We start from the raw sequence: 21,174 nt of genomic DNA on the forward strand, positions 1-21,174 counted from the left end.
AAAAAAAAAAAAAAATCTGAAAGCTTTTCAAATTTTTAATTACGTCCAAAGGGGCGTTTTTACACAGTTTGTGCGTTACCTTTACTCATTAAATATCATGTTTTTCGCACTTAAACCATACAGTTCAGTTCATCAGCAATATCGCAAAATACTTTTAAATTGAGCATATCTTTGGAATTTCCGGTACGCAGTCTCAGGCGCTGGAGTTAAAAATGTTTTTTTCTGTACAAAATATGAAATCGATAATAAAACAAATTCCAAATTTCAAATTTGGGCTTTAAGATGCCCATATTCGCAGGAGTACATCATTCAAAATTCGATGTCTTTAGGTACCGTTGTTTTATCACAAATCGAGAAACACACATACATTGATACATACATACACACATACATACATTGATACACATACACACATTGATACACACATACATAATCTGCATCAATGTATGATGCAGATTCTTCATTATTTAATTTCTTCAAATATAATACAGGGCGATAATATTTGGTGGCAGCAGTTTGAAAAGTGAAACGGAGATTCAGAGTGATTCGACGCAAAATCGCAAAATGAAAACAATAGTCCTTCAGGGAAAAAGCCCCTTTGGACTGAAAAAAACACAAATTTCAATAAAAATTTATTATATATAAAAAACATTACAATGAAATAAGCAGCATCCCTTAATACAAACATTAATTATCCTAATAAATAAATTAACCAACTTCCTGTTGCAAAATCTTAAGAATTTAAATGGTATAAAGGAAGCTAAAAACTTTGTTTCCTAAGACATATCATGCAAAACGTTTCAATATCTTAAAAATTATGTTAGAAACAAAATCTGAAATGTTTCAGATTTTAAATTACGTCCAAAGACGCGTTTTTTTTAACGTTTTGTGTGTTACCTTTATTTATTAAATATCATTTTCTTTGCACTTAAACCATAAAATTTAGTTCAATAGCAATGTCGCAAAATAATTTAAAAATGAGCCTATCTTTAGAATTTCCGATACACAGTTCCGCGCAATGGAGACAGAAAGGCTTTTTTCCTCGTAGAGTGTTACCATTGCTCGCTTTGAAATCCTTAGTTTGTTAATCAAAAATTCATTAAAGTTTTACAAAATATGAAATCGATAATAAACAAATTCCAAATTTCAAATTTGGTTTTCCACACGCCCATATTCGTAGGAGGATTACATCATTCAAAATTCGATGGCTCTATGTACCGTTGTTTTAGCACAGTGCGAGAAATATACACACATTTATGCAGAATTTTCATTACTTAATTTCTTTAAATATAATGCAGGACTCTAACATTTGGTGGCAACAGTTTGAAAAATGAAACGGACATTTGTATTGATTGGACGCAAAATCGCAAAACGAAAACAATAGTCCTTCATGGGAAAGGCCCGTTTGGACTAAAAAGAATGAAATAAGCAATAAATAACACCAAAGAAACACGCAAAATTATTCTGAAAAGGAAAGTTATAATTAATCATATTTTAAATAATAATAGAGAATAAACAGATAATTTACCAATCAGTTTTAAGAAAGTATTTACTTTCTTTTGAAAAAACAAATAGAAAATAAGATCACACAGGTTACCAACTTTAAGGAGAGATAGAGTACACCTAGAGGGAAAATCACATTGCAATGCATGGTCGGAAACTCTTTCCTGAAGCGGCAGTGACATCACAAAACACAGGAAAGGATACCACCTGGGAGGTTTGCCTAACCTATAATTCTACTCTGGCTTGTTTCTCTAACAATCGCATATATTTTCGCAGTGTAAATATAGCTTTTATTTGGACCACGTTTATCGATTATCAAACATAATTTTGCTCTCATTAACTGAAGGTTGTGGAATGGCATCTAAGCATTATATGCCGTATTTTCAATGTACTTTTTTATTTTTTTTTAATGTAAAAGTTTACCTACGATAACCAAATAGCGGAATCATAAATTTGAAACCTATAACTGTATTAAGCTTAGATACGGACTCCTTTTTACCGCGTATTTTGTTACCTTGAACCCTCACTTATGGTTAATTGATGAAATAATCACAAATAGTGCGTCTGATTACGCTTTGTCGGTTGAATATGAAAATGTTTTCTAAATATATTTATGTGTGCTAGTTTATCCTTTATTAATATCCTTATAATTAATCCTGATTATATGTTTAAAGCTGATATGTGGAATTTATAGATAGGGTGGATTAACTATTTGAATTCAGTAACATTCGTATCTGTTTGTTCCTCATATTTTTCAACTTAGAATAATTCTATTGCACCAAGTCCTTTAGCGTATAATGCAGGTCCGGCTGTAGCATGTTTGGTGCTCTAAACGATCACTACTGTTGACGGCCATAGTTTAAAGCGAAATAAATCTTTATTTAGTAGTGGCTTGAATGAACTTACGCAGATTTCGTTTCCTAAAATATTTTTAACAGGCATTTTAGGAACGGGAAATAATTGCTCATATAACATGTAAATCAAGAAAAGGAGAATCAAATTTCATTATTTTAAATGACATAATAATACATATGATACGTATTCTATAAACGATGAATCCAGTTTTCATAAAAATGGGTTTTCTATTCTTTACTTTTAGGTTTTTTTCAGAAATATAATTTTCCTCTTTAATTTTTTCTTTTATTATTATGCATGATCTCACTACTTTCGCAATTATACAGCTTTAATAATGCGTACATTTTTCTCCTCCGGCGAATTTTTGGTCCGTAATTTAGAAGAGCATAAAAGATTTTTACATCTCAATCCAATTAGAAGAGCTTATTTCAAGAACGATACTCTTCAGTTTATTTATCCTTTACATTCACTAATCATATTACTTGAATGTATGTAGTAGGCGCTATTAAAATTGTCGAGAGCATTTTCTGCAGCTTTGCGATTTTTTACAAGCCAATTAGCATTCCATCAATTATCTTCAAAATAATCACCGTGAAAAATAAGATCACAAAAGTAATATGATGCAATTAAATACATAGTTTCTTTTGATTTTCTCTCCTCTTTTTTTTGAAAATATTTTTATAGTAATATGATACGAAATAGGCTTTTTGAAGAACTATTGTGAATAATTTGAGTTACTAGATAGCAGATATTTTTCTGTTTAATGAGTTACTAATCTGCTATCTAGTAACTCATTAAACTATTTGGCTATCGTAGGTAACATAAAATTATTTGGCTATCGTAGGTAAACCATGTATTAATCTCATCATTTTACTTACTGATCGGTAATTAAGGAAGTATTTTCGAAATGGATGTCCAACGAGAGCTAGTATCTTAAAAATATACTAAGCATATTTGCTTAATTAGAATACATATTGTATATACATACATTAGATGAGTCATAGGAACTCAATATAATCAGATAGCGTTCTAAAAATAGATTAAATGAGCATTTCGCATGCGTTTGCAGCGTTATAACATGCAGGGTAACTTAAAGCAGTCACATTCTCTTAAAGTTTCTGTGTTCAATGGGAATTTTTTTTAAAAAGGATTTCCGTTCTTTACTTTTTATTGAGAATAAGTGCCAGTTTTTCATTGTAAAAGGAACAATATATTTTTGACTTTAAATTCGTTTCTTTAATAAAATGCGATGAATAAAAATTAGAATTATTAAATTAGGCCTTTTTCATGTATATTACAGCAAATGATCCAAACCTAATTTTGCGGATTTTCTAATTGTTTGGATTGAGTTCGTAGCATACAAACAATTCCAGAAAACAGAAACCCTATTACAATTCTAAATTTCTTAAATATAATATTTGACCAGAGTCCATAAAATTAAATGCTTCAAGAGTAAATTTTCTGATATTGAGGTCCCTAAAGGATGTTAATTCTAATTTTGAAACAGCGTTAAAAAATCTTAAAAAGCGTTAAGATATTTTTTCTGTGTGCTCTGGTGGTGCTAAAGTCAGCATATTTATCCAGTAATTCATCCTGGGTTCATGTCCTGGCAAAGGCATAGTTAAAATTATACGATTCCTAATTCACAGATTCCGCTCTTCTGCATAAATAATACTCATATTAAAGCATAAATTAACTAAAATCGTAATTAAAACTCTTCGTTAGACTTCACATGATCGACTACAAAACAGGATTGCAAGAAGCTTAAAGCATTCCTTTTACGAGAATTGGCTTAATGCAAAGTTTAGCAAATCAGTTTTGTAACTCGAAAATTCACAAATCATCTCTTCTTTTTGTTTCCCTAGTAGCTTATCTATAGAATCATTTAACCTGATTTAACATTTTCGAAATGGATTTCGCCTAAATGCCGTGTGGACGAGCATCGGATAGTCATCTGACTACCCAACATTTGTGCTTCTGTTTTCCTGTTTTGCCTGCGAAGACGTTTCTTCTGTCTTTTGTTAGTGTCAGGGCATTAATACTTTTGATGCGTTTTATACTTTAATGTGCTTTGTACTATTTTATCTATTTGCTTATGGATATGGACAATTATCATTGCATTCCGACCGAGGGAAGAAACTGAGAAATAGTAACTCATAGCAAAAGATCTGCTTTAAATGTAATCATTTCAATTAATTATGCATTTGATAACTTTCTAGCAGCTGAAGTTTCATGACAAGGATATTTTTTCGAACAAACATTTTAAACCTGATTGTCTTAAATATACAGGAAGATCAGATTTTGATGCAAAAAATTTAGGGACCAGCCAAATGAGAATAATGATTAGAGTACAACTCTGTCCCTACGAATGTGAATCCGAATAAAAAATGGAACAAGAATTAATTAAATACAACATTAAGTATTAGTCAAAATACTATGTATAGTCAAATATCTATAAATCGTCAAACAGCCACTATATAGTCAAAAATAAAGGGCTTCAAATCGCTTTAAATTTCATTCATTGCAAAACTTACCCTGGATCATAGTGCAAAGCAATCGCTCGGGGACTATCCAGATTACTCCAGATTAAAACTTTTCGTGACTGACCATCCAATTCTGACACTTCAATACACTTGCGTGGATCATCTGTCCAATAGAGTTTTCTACCAACAGAATCCACGGCCAGAAAATCTACTGATCCTAGACCCTTGACTATCACGTTTTCAACACGTGTACCATCCAGCTCAGAACGCTGAATTTTTTCCCGTCCAGTGTCAGACCAATAGATTTTCCCTGAAAGTACAATATTCAATACTATAATAAAATGATATTGATTGTTGCGCATACATATTTTTTGAGACACTAAAATTTGAATATGATAAAAAATATTGTAGTAACAATATTTTTATATTAAGCATTTTTATCATTGCATGGTATTGTTGTTGAATTACTTTTGCCAATTCTATTCACTCGAGCGTGACTGGTATACTATTGTTTGGTTGTGCCATGGGCCTTTCCTCACTTTGACAGATTATTGTTAACTGCAGAAAACTTTCGTGTTTTTTCCGTCTCATAAGAATAAACTCCCCCCCCCCTTTGCTTCCTTATGATCATATTCAAGAAAGATATGCAGTCCCTCAGTGGTAATATAATTCTAAGAAATATGTCCCCTTGCTCGTTCCTATGCTTCTTATTGTGGTTTATGCTGTAGTTCGTGATACGGTATGTTTTTCTGTCAAAAGACGCAATCGTGATAGAAGACGTTCTTTATGTCAGCTTTGTCGTGGAGAAAATCAAATCACAGTAATGAAGAGGAAAATAAGATCATATAAAATTATCAGAAATAAGCATAAATTTGTTTTACTTATGCTAGCATTAAATACGCTTTTTATTTTATAACTTACGACCACAACAGAATAAGTCATATACAGTTCTTAATTACATAATGAAAGGTTCACATAATGAACGTCTGGCATTTAAGACCGCATGCAAATGCCGTCGCATAATAAAAAGAGTTCGAATTCGATTTACTTCTTGTTTTAACGGTAAGCAAATGCAAAAAATGACCTGCTCGTGAACAAAGCTTACGAACAAAGGAAGGCACAAATAAGCAATTTTCTTAACACACTACTTCTGATGATGTTTAAGCTTTTTTTCGCTAGGAACTTAAGGAAGTCCACACGGAAGTTTTCTTTGGTGGAAGAATGGTCCTCAACTATTGCAACTACCAAGAACCTTCTAGATAAATTGAAGTTAGACTGATCAACTATAAAGGAAAATACTTAAGCTAAAATTTATTTAATTAAAAGGAAGGCGAAATCCAAGTCACAGACAATCAACAGCATGAGATGAAGTATGGCTCATCCGTTCAATAACAATTCCGTACGCTACTTTTAGACTACCTCAAAAAGAGAAAGAGTACTTCCGACAACTTCTTCCTAGCGTTCTGAAAAATCCAACAGCAGATAGGTAAGAAGATCAAGAACGGCTGTCGTCTAGTCTTCCACCTCTAGTTTCCACCAGACTTCCATTCTTCCAGAGAAGGACTTCAGTGGAAGTCTGGGAAGATTCACACTAAATTGTACTAAAAAATTGTAAGACTACATAAGTACCCAGATATGTAAATATTTCTGTAAGTCATAAATTAATCAGTTTCTGACATCGTTTGATTTCTAACATCGTTTAACACTGATTAGTTTTAGAAATGGTATAAATATTTTCCATGAAAATTGTAGAAAATAGGTTCTACAGAGTGTTTCAGCAAATCGGTTACAAACTTTTCAGGAGAGATAGAGTACACGTAGACGATGGAAAAACACATAGCAGTGCATGGTGGAAACGCTTTTCTGGCGCAGTAGTGACGACACAAAACACAAGAAAGGAAGGACGTGAACGGGGTGAGAATATATGTTTATTAAGCTAAGGGCAGAGGAAACCAAGAAATAAGAAATAAAACAGACGATCATCATCAAAGAAGGTGTTCGAAACATATCCTCAACATGGGATCAGCAGGTGTGGTACGGTGCATTAGCCAGCAAGATTGCCAAATCTCACTTTCATTTCTTCCTCTGGGGGTACATAAAGATATTACTGCACAAAACCCCTGTTAGAAGAGCTGCACGCATCATGGAAACTGCTGGAGAAGTCCGAGCATGTATGGTATTTTCCAGAAAGTCAGATCATCCATGTGTCGGAGATGTGAGGCCTGCATTAGGGCCCAGGATCGTAATTTCGAACATCATCTTTGGATGATGATCATTGTCTATTTTGGTTCTTATTTCTTGATTTCTGCGTTACTAAGCATAATAAACATGTTTTCTTACCCTGTTTTACGTTCTTCCTTTCACCGTGCCAGGAAAGCCTCGACTACATTGTCTAGGTGTACTCTGCCTCTACTGAAAGTTTGTGAACCGATTTACTGAAACAAATTATATGTAATGAACGTCTTCGCGGAATATATTAAGTTCGTTGTACAAAGTAGATCTGTGTTTTCTTAATTCATTCTAAAAAATTAACATTTCTCTTACCGCCTTTTGTATCCACATCCAGTGCAATAACGTTGTTGAGATTATTGATCGGAAGGACAACATCAGCTGTGTAAGGAACGTCTAAAGAAACTTTGCGAATATCAGTCCGTTTTGCGACAATCAGAAAATTATTCATACCTAAATGCAAAAAATTTCAAAATATATGATTAATTACTTGAATATTGAATAAAGTAATGAATGAAATTTAAACTAAGTAACTCAAAAATGCACTATTTTGTAATGCTAACTAAAAGTTAATTTTTTATAATTTAGTGGTTATAAGATGTCTAATTCTTGTTTTTATTATTTTTTTAGTGTTACTAACAGTAAAAAATAAAATTGAATCTAGATTGCTTAAAACATAAAAAATAGCATAAAACATGAAAAAATTTATAAAAAAATAATTAAATGTCAAAATCTTATTTTTTTCCGATTTGCTTTTAAAGCAACACTCAATTTTGTATAGGCAAAGTCTTTAAAATGTAAATGAAAAAAATCATTAAAAAACAGTTTTCTTTTTTTTTACTTATGACAGGGATTAAAAGAAAAATGTGAATTTCTGCAGTTATTGGTGGGGAAAAAATGTTAAATATCTTCAAAATAGCTGAATAGAGCTTCAATGTTTTAATTTCCATACATAATGAAGTCTGCATTTCCACAACTTGACGCGAGGTTCATCGAAACAAAAATTCTTTAATGGTGTCGGTTTTTTATATTGTCTTGTAATTAAGCTCGGTTCCTTTCCAAGATTTAATCATAGAGTTTAAAAATAACTTTTTGTCGTTAGCGTATTAAAATTGTTTCAGATGTAAGCTCTTTCGAGGTTGTTTTCTTTGTGCAATTTTTTGCATTTTAACGTCTCCGAGTGTCATTGAGGATATGAAGTGTTAAGCATGAACATTAAGAATAGTCCTATTTTGTTAAAATTTATATTGAATAAAGAGTGGGAAAAATAAACTAAATTAAAAACAGCAAGAGTATATATATGTTTCGAAGGTTCGAGAGCTTTTAAAATAGTAGGTTAGGATCTATCAAACCTATTATTATATTAATTTTCTTTGCGAAATTAAAAATTAAAGGAATGGATCATTGTATTATGTTTTGAGCTTTTGTTATTAAAATTTATCTTCTCGATGAGATGTGACTAGAAAAAGAGCTGACAAAAAACGAAGTTAAGACATAAAAATGCTTTGCATCAATTCCTAAATTTAATTTGAAAAAAAAAAAAAAAAAAGAATGAGCTCTAGGAATTAAAGAGGCACTCTTGTTTTCGCTTGGCAGTTTGAATTAACATATCTGCATTTTGTTTTCAGTTTTTAAATCTGACACAAAATGACGTGCATTCCATTCAAGTAAATGCATTTTAATTGTACTTAGATGTATTAAGAAACTGATCGCTCTACATATTTTTAGTAACATGAGTATTTTATGCTACTAACACTTTATTTATAAATTGAAATTGCTTAGTGTAATATAAACAGTAATTGTTTTTATACTTAACTGGAGCAGAAACACACCACTGTGAAAATCAGGTAAATAACAGTCTTAGACTTGCTCAAATTTGAGCAAACCTTTACCGTTTTTGAAAGCAGTATGCCTAAGACACTCTTCTTTAGTAGTAACTAAATACAAAAATGCAAATGTGGGAGATACAACACAGTTTTATAGGAAAATCAATAGACAGAACAGAGGCGTCGAGAGTTTGTCGATCTGTCGAGAAAACTGTAATCAAATCTGACAAAGATGAAATATTCGAATTTTGATAATTCCAACTCATTCGAAATTTTAATAGCTTAGCTTTTATACGATTCATTATTGTTTCACTTAACAGTTGGTGCTATATACGTTCGTTTTTGCACCGCTTATATATTTTTCTATACATTTATTAGCAAGAGCTTTCCTTTTTTTTCACCCCCGGTTTCCTTCCTTTTCTCTTATCCTCCTTCCAAAAAGCTTCCAAAAAATTTTACATCATTCTAAGTTTACTTTTTTCCCTAATTTTTCATTTTCAGGTTTTTGAATGTTTGTGTTTCTGATAACCCAGAAAATTCTAGAATACACTGTTTCGGCAATTTTGCCACAATCCCGCACGTTTTAAAACAAAACGTCAATTTTTTCAAATGTATTGCTTTCTTTTCGTTTATTTCTTTTATTATTCTGGATTTCATGTGATTGTATTTTACCACGGTTAATTAAGGGGAAATATGCATATGAAAAGTTTAATTTCAAATGAGATGTATCTTAAAAATATCAAAGATGATTTTATTTGTTTATGTGGAAAAATTAGACAGGAAAAAATGTGGGACTCAAAATGTGAGTCAATTCGCCATGGATCATGTTTTTGTAACAGTAAGCTGAACGAGGATGAAGCATTATTCTAAACGTATGAGGTGGTCAGAGGGACAAAACCTGGGGCTATTCAGGAGAAGTATTATTTAGCTTCGAATTATTAACGGAACTATTTTAGATTATATAGAGTTGCTATCAAAGAAAATAAGTGGTATTGGAAAGACAAATGAAAAATAAATTTGAGAAGTGAATAGACAGTAAGACTTGCAGTTGAGGGGTAGTGGTGTTTGGGGATGGATGAAAGGGAATCGGACAAGCTACTATTTTGTGTAGCATTTATCATAAGAGAACACATAATTGAAGAGCGGATTAAGACATGACATACAGTTTATTCAGATAGCTACTATATTTTAAGTACTATATTTACTATATTTAAATGCTACTATATTTTAAGCAGGGAAGGTTTCCACATTTAAAGGTTAACTGCAGCATGAATTTGCAAAAAGGCAAATGCAATAGAGAGAACATGGATGCATATAAAAAGCTTATTTAGAGGTTCGTCATAGCATCAATTTGCAAACTGACAAATGGAATAGAAAGAACATGGAGGCATAGAAAAAGCTTCTTGCCAACATACAGATGGCAGAGAGATTTTAAATTCTATTTTGCTTTTTCCATCTTCGTTAAATCTTGTAAGGAGCAGAATGTTGACCGCTTTGAAATTTTCTAGAAATTATAAGGGACGTAAACTAGGAAGAATCCTTACCTTTCAAGGGACCGGGAACGACACGTTATTTCTCCTTCTTGGTCAATTGAAGATGCACGAATAAGCGCCGTCTGTGGTGCTAACGCCTATATAAAATTACCTATTTGCATACCGACTTCTTATTATTTAAGCATGTCATTTCTTTATTATATAATACGCTTTTTAAAAAAAGGATTGCTTGACCTCTGAACTATTCATTAGAAATGACTTGCGATGGAGGGCAAATTTTATGCACGCAGACTCAAATTTTTTTGGGCTTGAATGGTTTGAATTTCATTCCTCTTGCGAACATTGCAAACATGTAATGGCAAGGCCAAATGAACAAATTTGAAAGTTTCGCATAAATATACAGATATAAACGTTACATTGAAAAATACAGCAATAACAGTTAATTTATGTGATATTCATAAAAACAAATCATGTTCTTAAAACAAGTAATGTAAAAAGCAATATTCATAAAAGTGACTTATCGAGAATAAATTAAGTTGCATCAAGCAACAGTGCATATGTTATGGATAAGTTGTTACGTCATGCTTATCATAACTATTACTAAATCGCGCGTCTTGGGAGCAATTTCACGGTCGACGTGATAATACTTAATTAACGAAATATACTTCTGGATTTACATGTCTTACATCATAGAATATACTTTTACTGTGTACCGGCATCCAGCCTGACCTTCGCGCGGGAAGGGGAAGGGACATCTTACTAAAAGATATATAAAGCATATAAAAAGCACCAGAAGCCATGGAATTTAAAGGAAAAGTCATGAGGGTGATGGCATGTGATTTACAAGTCATGTGCTCGATGAAGGGAAAAAACAGCAAAAAAGAATCATTTTGAATGTACTCGGAAACAAAGACGAGCGAGAGATCGAGATAAAAATCTTCCATCTATTTTCTCAAAATAAAAAAAAAAAATTGAACATTTAAAAAATTATGTATAGTTTATCAAAATTTTCTTTTCTAAACTTTCATACAAAGTATTACAATCTATATACTTAGCCTACAAAATATAAACTTAAATTTGTATAATCCTCTACAAAACTATTAAGGAAGAGAGAGCTTTTTTGACTTACCATTAGCGCAAGTCTTTTCGTCACTTTGTAACAGAATACCAGTAGGACATTTACAAGAGTATCCTTTAGGTTTCGGAGCCATTAAACACAGGTGGCTACATCCTCCATTATTGATTTTGCACTCACTGTTAACTGGAAAGAAAAACAGTTATGAAAATTATTAACCAAAACATATTTTTATTTAATTTTGGAAACTTAGATAATTGCTAATTGCAGCGGTACATGAGACATTTTAGAAGTATATACTATTCCTAAAAAATGCACTTTTGCTGTTATAAAGAGCCAGAATGCAGAACACAAACCATAGAAGTGTTTTCCCCCTCTTATCAATGTGCATTCCGCTTTGCGTTCTTGTGTGTGAAGGTTCTCTCAGAATTATATCTGAGAATTTGGAATCTCATACGTCTCACAGAGATTCTTCATTGATGAATATGAATATTTTACTCCCCGTGGTACATGATCCCGTTCCTTCAACATTTTCAACTGTCCCTAATCCTGATAAATTTGCTAGACTTAAGGCTCAAATCGAGTAGTTATAAAAGACTGAATTTAGAAGCCGTCATTTCTATTGGAAGAAAGGCTCCCTTCTTCGGCTGCCACTGATTCCCGGCTCATTGATGACCTGGTTCAGAAGCTCGCCTATGTTCGGAAGCAGATCAAAGAACTTAAAGGTAAGTGTTTTCTACCTTGCAGTTCAGGCCTTCTTAGCAATAGTAAGTTGTATTTGTAAAGTTACTAAACTTAAAGTAGACTAAAGCGGATATTCTAAAAATTCCCCTCACTACCAGTTACAAATTTAATGTTTTATAGAACCTAAGTGTGTTGTTAATCAAAACTTAAACCAAGAAGAACAAATCATGTAATCTCAACTGACATCTAATATTATTACGTTTATTCCACCCAAATGGCCCAGCCCCCTAAAGCATTCGAATTTTCTACAAAGACTGGCTCAAGATACGATGGTTTATAGGCAAACTCAAGAACTCAGCGGAGAGTACCTTAAAATCTTACCCTGCTCTAAGAATGATCATAGGACGCTAAGTACATTCTTCAATGAGAGCTGCTTTGAACACTATGTTATCAACGTTAAATATGCGTAATTAATATATATAAGTAATTAGAGGTCTCTTCCCTGCAAAGGCTGAACAACATAGTCAATGTTTAAGATACAAAAACACGCCGAACAAATTTAGAAGTCAAACAACAAAAATCAGCGTTATATTTTCATATTTTCACAGGACTAGTTTCGATGGTTTTACCGAACTATCATCCTCAGCTGCAAAATGAAAATATAACGTTCAGTAAAGGCATCAAACTTAAAATAAATTTGTTATGCAAAATAAGGGAAACCCTACAATGCATATAAATTTCTGCAGTTATATTTTCCAATCGAATTAAAGGAAGATCTGTGCGGCCAATTAAAGAGATTCTTCCTGAAATACAGATGTTATCTCTTTGAAAGGTTCTCTTATAATGAAAGGTGGCTGATGATAGATTCTAGGTTCTCAGCACATCAAGCAATGCCCGCTATAACTCTGAAAAATAAATCTGGTCTTATTCGCGAAAAATACATTTCTGTTTGATCTAGATACTGCTGAGGTGTAATCGCGATTTTGCAAATATTATCTTAACGAGAAAAGAGAGGAACACAAATATAACTGGTCATATTGCATAAATTTGTTTATTAGAAGAATAATCATTAACAAAAACTAATTAATTTACAAATCTGTCAAAGTGATGATGATTCAAACCTTCTCTTTCTCACTAACATGCAGTCTACATGGCACTTATGCGTAATTTGTAACTCATAACAGTTTTAGTTAAATAAATTTAGTATTTCTTCACAATGTTATATTCCGGATTTCACTGACGCTCCGAAAATACAAATTATATATTCATAAAATGAATTTTTTTTAATACTGTCATATTTGATGAGGCAAATTTAATCTTATCGAATCAAAATATCATTATCTCTATTGTATATTTCGTGCGATAAAGAGTTCTCATGTACCCGATGAATGAACTCAAGAATAAATACTTTTCAGTATCGTTGTTCCACTTTATATCTCAGACACTCGGAATAATAAATGGACTCTTTTCTTCCGCTTTGCCTTGCACTATTAAACCCAGCATTTATTCTATAGTGAGCAAAACGCCGTTTTGCAACGCAAAGTGTTTTTCACTCAACTATCACAACACGCACCTGCACTTTTGATATCGAGTATAAGGGTAGGGGAGAGACGGATGTGAGAAATGCGGGGGAGGGGAGAAAAAAGCAAAATATGAAGAAAACAGAAGCACAAAAGACTGAGAAAGCAGTTGCCAAGGCTATTAATACAGCGTGACTTTTGGCAATGTATGAACATCGGAGTTAAAAAGAATGCTAAGCGATAATCAATATCAATAGAAGTATCGATTACAAATAATCCATTTAGTGGAAGAAAGACATAGAAAGTGCCGTTGGTGGCGCCATTAAAGTGCTTTTGGAAGACCCAGATAATGAAATGCACTGCGAGTAAAAGTGACATAAGATCATTTTTTAATTTCAACGCAACAATTAGGGGAAAAAAGATTTTAGATCATTACAAACAAATTACTAGACCCTATCAAAGGGAACGAAGGCCTTTTAATAAAATCAAAGTTCACACAAGCGAAAGGACAATTCGTTTGATTACTATCTAAAAATTATTGTAATTTTTCAATTTATATTATAAGATTCAGAATTTAAAAAATAAAAAAGAAAAAACTGACGTTGTTTATGGATATGACTGTATTATGACAAAGCAGGCGAGGTCTAAGGAAAAGGATGGCTTCATGAAAAACTTTTTAAAGTCAGCTTTCTCGTACGCACGTTACTCACTGTAAAATTCAAGAATATCACATATAGCTAGGGCATTCTTTTGGATGTGAATCCGAGCCGCATTGCTAGTACAGAAGGATTTTAGCATTGTTTTACTGGTGGGGTGTTGTTTAAGAATTTATCGTAATAAAGAAATAAACCAGAAAAAAGGTATCTATATTTTTTTTAAATTCGAGTTCATGTTTCATTTATTTCGATTTATTTATTCAGTTTTCTTTGAAATTTATTCCTGTATATCACATATTATTTCAAAGTATTACATCCTTTAAAAAATGATCGGGAACAGAATTTTTGTTCGGTAACTATAAACCACATTTGGTATAAAATACAATATAAAAACGTTGCAGATTCTTTACTAGGAAAAACCGTGTATTTAATATATGGCATTAGGAAATCCTTTTTTAAATTTTATTAAATCTGTAAATGTTTATACAAATTAACGGCTAGGTATGTGATAAATTATATCAAGCTGCATTTCATTGAAATAATACAAGCAGAAAGGTAGGTATACCGTTATCATTTCTTAATTTGTTGTCCCTGATGTGCAAATAGTCTTATATGTCTTCTTATTTGCACGTATACAAATATATTTGTATACGTGCCCCGCCTTTGGCATTACACGGATTAGCCCCAACTAAAAACCCCTATATTAGGCAAGGGGAGGGTCTGCTAGTCAAAAGTTCCTCGAGAGGAAGGAAGTTCACCTATGCTACCACCCCGGGCCCCCAATCCGAGTTCGCAGATTTGAAAGATCACACACCACAGCTACCTCCTGGGCCCGCGAGGTTACCACTTCCGGTTCTCAGGTCTCACCGGGGCCGAGATCTACGAAGCTTGGAGATCTGACTAGTCGCCAAAGATCCCCAGCCAGTACTACGCGGGCAGTCCCCAGGCTGATTGTTTGACATGGAATACCTGTGATGACCACAGAATGTCTTTGCCAGCGCACCGCAACCAATACCGTGGTTTTTATACGGAATTCGGGTCAAGAGGCGAAGCTACGCCCGCTGCCAATACCATTAGCCCAGTGGCCTATAGCCTTTCCTCCCTTGGTCCAACAGTACAAACGGTTTTCCCTCTGGGTTCTGGAACCTCCAAGCTCAAAATGCTTTTCCCTCAGAGTGCCCTGACATTATATGAATCAAGCCAGTGCTGCACCCCGGGGAGGTAGCCTCTTTGTTATTAGAACTACTATCATAATTTGAAATATAAATTAAGATTCGCTCGTAACGCTGGTAACAGAACTCAGAATTAGCAGTTTGTCAGTCAGCAGTATTAAAGATATTTTCAGAAAGAATGCAATATTTCGGATAATTAATTTATAATCGGATAAAAGATTGTCACACTCGTTTATTTGACTACGGTTATTTATTTATTGGGTTTTAAAAAGGAATACTGTGTATAATTTTCTTTGACTGTTTTTTTAAAGGAAGCTTGTTTAAAACAAAGTCTTTAAAATAAAAAAAAAAAATATTTAGGGGGGGGGGAGAAAAGAAATTGCGATTTAGGAAAAAGAAGAGATTGGAGGAGTGATGCTCTTTACGTCACGCGATCCATTACATACTTACTTATCACCTGATGGTAAATAATCGTAGTCACTAAATAATCGTAGTCAAGTAAACGAGTATGACAACCTTTTGTCGAAAATTCATTATCACATGATCACTGGAAGAACAGCATTCTTCCCTGTCTGAACTACAGTCGAAAGAAAAACGATGAAAATTTGTTGTTAAGATTATTCAAAAGTATAGAACACGCCATGCAGAAGTTTATGGAAATGTGTAGTAAAATGTAATTTATAAAAGCTTTCTGAATTTTGTGTTCAACTGGAACATTAGTTTCATAAAGAATAACTTATACATGCTGGATTGCTTGTATTTTAAATTTCCAAACAAATTCTGATCATTTGATTTATTGAGAATGTTATGGTCAGTTTAGAAGCACGTCATCAACACATATTTTTATTTTTATTATTTCAGAATTAGCAGTTTGCCAGTCAGCAGTATTAAAGATATTTTCAGAAAGAATGCAATATTTCGGATAATTAATTTTCGACAAAAGATTGTCACACTCGTTTATTTGACTACGGTTATTTATTTATTGGTTTTTAAAAAGGAATACCGTGTATAATTTTCTTTGACTGTTTTTTTAAAGGAAGCTTGTTTAAAACAAAGTCTTTAAAATAAAAAATAAAAAAAAAATATTTGGGGGGGGGAGGAAAGAAATTGCGATTTAGAAAAAAGAAGAGATTGGAGGAGTGATGCTCTTTACGTCACGCGATCCATTACATACTTACTTATCACCTGATGGTAAATAATCGTAGTCACTAAATAATCGTAGTCAAATAAACGAGTATGACAATCTTTTGTCGAAAATTCATTATCACATGATCACTGGAAGAACAGCATTCTTCCCTGTCTGAACTACAGTCGAAAGAAAAACGATGAAAATTTGTTGTTAAGATTATTCAAAAATATAGAACACGCCATGCAGAAGTTTATGGAAATGTGTAGTAAAATTTAATTTATAAAAGCTTTCTGAATTTTGTGTTCAACTGGAACATTAGTTTCATAAAGAATAACTTATACATGCTGGATTGCTTGTATTTTAAATTTCCAAACAAATTCTGATCATTTGATTTATTGAGAAGTTATGGTCAGTTTAGTTATGGTCACGTCATCAACACATATTTTTAATAAACTATATTTGCCATAAGTAGGTATCCTCAGCATCTATGACAGTATGGAACATAAGTATGTGATGTATCATCGGCTTCGAACGACGTGATAAAATCAGCTTCAATGTAGATCATATTTATCTCAGCTTCACTGACGTAACCGTAACTTGCTAAAGGAAGCAGTTAAGTGACTGAAAAGTTACTGGCTGAAAAAGCCTTATGTTAGCGCAAAGTCTGGATATCGCAGCTTGTAAGGCAACATTTTCCATTATCAGCTTCAGTAACATCTAGCGGGTCATTCCAGCCGTATGTCTGTATTGCCTAGCAGGACTGAAACATCACCGTGCTTGAAGGCATTTCAGTGAGGTACTGTTATTAACTTGCCAACGAGTTACTGTTATCAACAGTACAATTAGACGATTATGCTGGAAGTATGGAAGAATAGTTTAAAATATTTATGTCTTGTTAAATCAGTCAAGCACGCAACATCACTTTATGCAGTTGGATCCTTGCACTGAAGGAAACATTCAACTTCGAATAAACTTCACGTGGACACAGAAGTACCACTCTTTGTAAGGTATTTTCGAACTCTTTACCATGTGCTTTCGTGATGTCACGCACGTCTTCGTGAAAGCACGTCAAGCTACCAGCTGGAAGGTCCGGAATTTTAATCTGGCAGAAAACACTGTACATTTTGCACGACTCTTGCTTGGAAATAAAATTCCTAATAGCTTCTACATCTTCATCTTCTGTGATCCTAACATATAGCTAGGTATAACTACAGAGTTACTACAGCAGAGAGGAGACGCTAATTGTTTGTAAATAGTTGTAATAGTGTAATAAACACACTAAGTGTTTGTGGAGAAATGATGCCATTAATGAAGATTTCTCGCAAATCAGGCCCGTGCATAAGGTCGATCGTAGTGATTGTATGTCCCTAAGATTTCTACGAGTTGTTCTGCTGTGTTTGAAAGAGCCTTTCTAAATAGAGCAAATTTTCAACATCAACACTGTAGCACGGAAATGCTTGAATCATAAGTTTTTTTTTTTTTTTTTTTTTTTTTTCAGTATCTTACTGACTGCAATTTTAATGACACGGTTCATAGCATTAGGTCTGAAGACTTAACCCTAACAGTTGCAAGCAAGCGTATTTCTAAAAACCATAACAGAACTTATACTTAAAGGATGCGTTTAGCCTGAATATAATTTTCTCTTGTTACTGACATTCCCTTAATGCATTCCTACAAGAAAACTTCGAAAACATTACAATGGAGAATATGGTTACAAAATGGTTAGAAACTTTCTAACTAATATATCATAATTAATTGCAATGAAAATATAATTTCTGAAATTAAGTTCCAATAAAATTTATAATAATAGTTAAAATGCCTGTAATAATTTAATAAAATTTTTGTTGTCATTTTCTTCGTTTATAAAAAGATGTATCGTTATGTTCTACGTTCCGAAATTGGGAGGGGAAGGCGGAAAACAAAAAGATATACAGATTAATAATTTTCACTTTTTAAGGAAAATATAGCGATTAAAAGTGACTAAGGATGAAGTACATTAACTTTTTATGATGAATCTCAAGAAATATTTTACTAAGATACATATGTATATTTGAATTAACAATGCTGGACTTTGGATGAATGCGATTAATTTGGTTCTAGAATTTTTTCTTTTAGTATTTTATATTTTAGTATTCCAGGCATTAAAACACAAACAGGAAACATCTGTAATAAGTTCTATTCTTGCTTTCAAGAAGAAATGCATTGCTTTTAATTTAAAATATCTAATTGGGAATCAGAAGAAGCTTGTTCGTCATTTGATTATTTGCTGCTTGGATTAGCAGTTTAGTTACTGCTATATGTAATAGATTATTTAAAAGAATTCATGTGATGTATATCGTAGTGTTATGAAACCGAGAGCCTTTTTTTTTTTCCAAGAACATTCGGCATTGCCTGGAAAATCCAGAATTGCTTACATAAGAAAACTTTCCCCTGAATGTAACCTAGAAGCGAAATATGCTAGTGGGAAAATTCGAAATTAAACTTGTTAAATTAAATTTAATTTAAATTCGAATTTTAGATTGGTTGATTGAACTTATTGATAATCTGCATCAATCTGAAGTTGCTTTTCGTCCTAATTTTAAATTATTCTGAATTCACAAGTACGCAAATACCCATAAGAGAACTTTCTATGTATCCACGATAATACAGTGAAACATCAGTCAATCAATTATATTAAGCTACACAATTTATAAAGAAACGATTAATCGATTTGAGTGTTTTATTTCAATTGTGTAGTATTGATTAATTTTCCACATCCATTTCTTATTTTTTTTTAGCTACAACCTCAATAATTCCATTTAAATTAATGTATTCCTCCCCTTAAGTTGCAACAATATTTAATTTTAGGAAACAAAAGTATTTAGATTTTGGACATGTGTGTGCTGTTTCTAGTTTTCTCACTTGTATGATACTCACTTGTAAAAAATGAAATGTCAAGGCTATAAAAATCACTTTCCACCATGCTGTAATGCAAAATTTGTTGTATGCTGTCATTCCTCAATTCTACGCATTTATATGAACAGCAATGTTCTAGTATCCGGAAGTCTTTAAAAATGCTCAGGACACAAAGCCCCTAAATGCAGTCACACGATCACAGGAAGAAAACATGTTTTTGCCAAAGTAGGAGCTTCACTTTGCCCAAGCAAGACAGTTTTTCTTCACCAAAGACAGTAAAAAGGAAGTAATGGGTGAAAACTGGATGTTATGTACTTTTTACGCATAGACAGACAGATCTCAACGAACGCTATAAACGGCCTCTGGAAGTAATCCAGAGGTGATGTGCTCCAAAAACCTAAGAATTTAGCGAGAAACATTGTAACTACCATTGTTGATTGTCCACATCATTGGGCCCAGCTTTGTATCCAAGAGAAGGCCTGAATATTTGTAAATGTATAGTTTCTTTCCGGCAATGGGCGCTTAAAGTGACCCAAAAGTCCTCTCGAGTGGTTTGGTAATATGGAAGAGGGATGGAAGATGTTTAGATGCGTGCCCCGGGAGATTCTGGTTTAAAGCTGGACGCAAATAAGCCAAATCACGTTGTCACCCATGAGGTGCCAAAGGCATATGATAATAATAGACGTATTCTTTTTCTACTCTCCAAGATAAAATTCGTAGACTTGTTCTAATGGTACTGTCATACACGTGAGAAAAGTAGAAACAGTACACATGGAAGAAATTTTGTCTTATAACTTAAACTAAAGAGACTATAAAAAATGTACTATACCAGTACTGAATATATTATTTTTGTGCTATGAAGAGTTTTAAAATAGAATAAGATAAGAAGAATGGAATTCATCAATGCACTGAATAAAGAAAATATATCAGTCAGAATCACACATGCTTATTTGTGCTTGCAACAGTGAATGATTTCAGAAGACAAAAATGGGCGCATTTAGATTACTGTATTTAGCCATGTTACACAACACATTTTCGTTTACATCTCGTTCTTAACGGTTTCTTAATTATAATAAACCATGGCTACTGATTACACTGCAAAATATGCTCTTTCAAATTTTGTTTTAATATAATAACTTACAGTTTCGTATTCGTCAACAGCAGGAGTCATTTAATTTCTTTGAATCATTTCGCCAAACTGCAGTGATATATTTCTGCCATTTATATACGTAGCTACATCCAGAAGTTTCTGACTTCGCATATAAAATTTGTTCGACAACCAATTCCTCTTGCAGACATGTAAACGCTATCGAAAAAATTTGAATAACAGAATTTGAATAACATTTGTTTCGTTAGAGAAAACGTCCGCTTTCTTTTTGTATTGTTTACTGAATGAAGTAATGTATTAATTTGTTCTAAAATGTTTAAAACTGAATATCGTTCTGTGATTAAATTCTTATTGTTTTACTTAATTAGTATAATCAGTTAGGTAATCTGAAGAGACGAGGTATGAACGCCAGCGAGGGTGCAGTTGGGTTTTCATATTTCCTGCTACAGAAATTTAATATTCTCTACACTAAGAGTAATTAATTTGTAGCGAAGTAAAATTTTATAATTAATATGAATAATTACTTAATAGCATTATGATATTTTA

At 32.8% G+C, this 21,174-nt stretch overlaps 1 protein-coding gene across 1 annotated transcript in view; it reads right to left on the reverse strand.

Annotated features, from left to right (window-relative positions):
- Positions 1 to 21,174, reverse strand: part of Lrp4 (LDL receptor related protein 4) — a 1,066,574-nt gene that overhangs the window by 137,616 nt on the left and 907,784 nt on the right. The window contains exons 20-22 of the mRNA XM_085821440.1: positions 11,519 to 11,650; positions 7,386 to 7,523; positions 4,893 to 5,151 (exon numbers count right to left, since the gene is read on the reverse strand). Coding sequence (XP_085677566.1) covers positions 4,893 to 5,151; positions 7,386 to 7,523; positions 11,519 to 11,650 — 529 coding nt within the window. The remainder of the gene's footprint in view (positions 1 to 4,892; positions 5,152 to 7,385; positions 7,524 to 11,518; positions 11,651 to 21,174) is intronic.

This window comes from Stegodyphus dumicola, chromosome 7, assembly GCF_044657685.1.
Source record: "Stegodyphus dumicola isolate Sdum_Otavi_A_Nest chromosome 7, ASM4465768v1".
NCBI lineage: Eukaryota > Metazoa > Arthropoda > Arachnida > Araneae > Eresidae > Stegodyphus > Stegodyphus dumicola.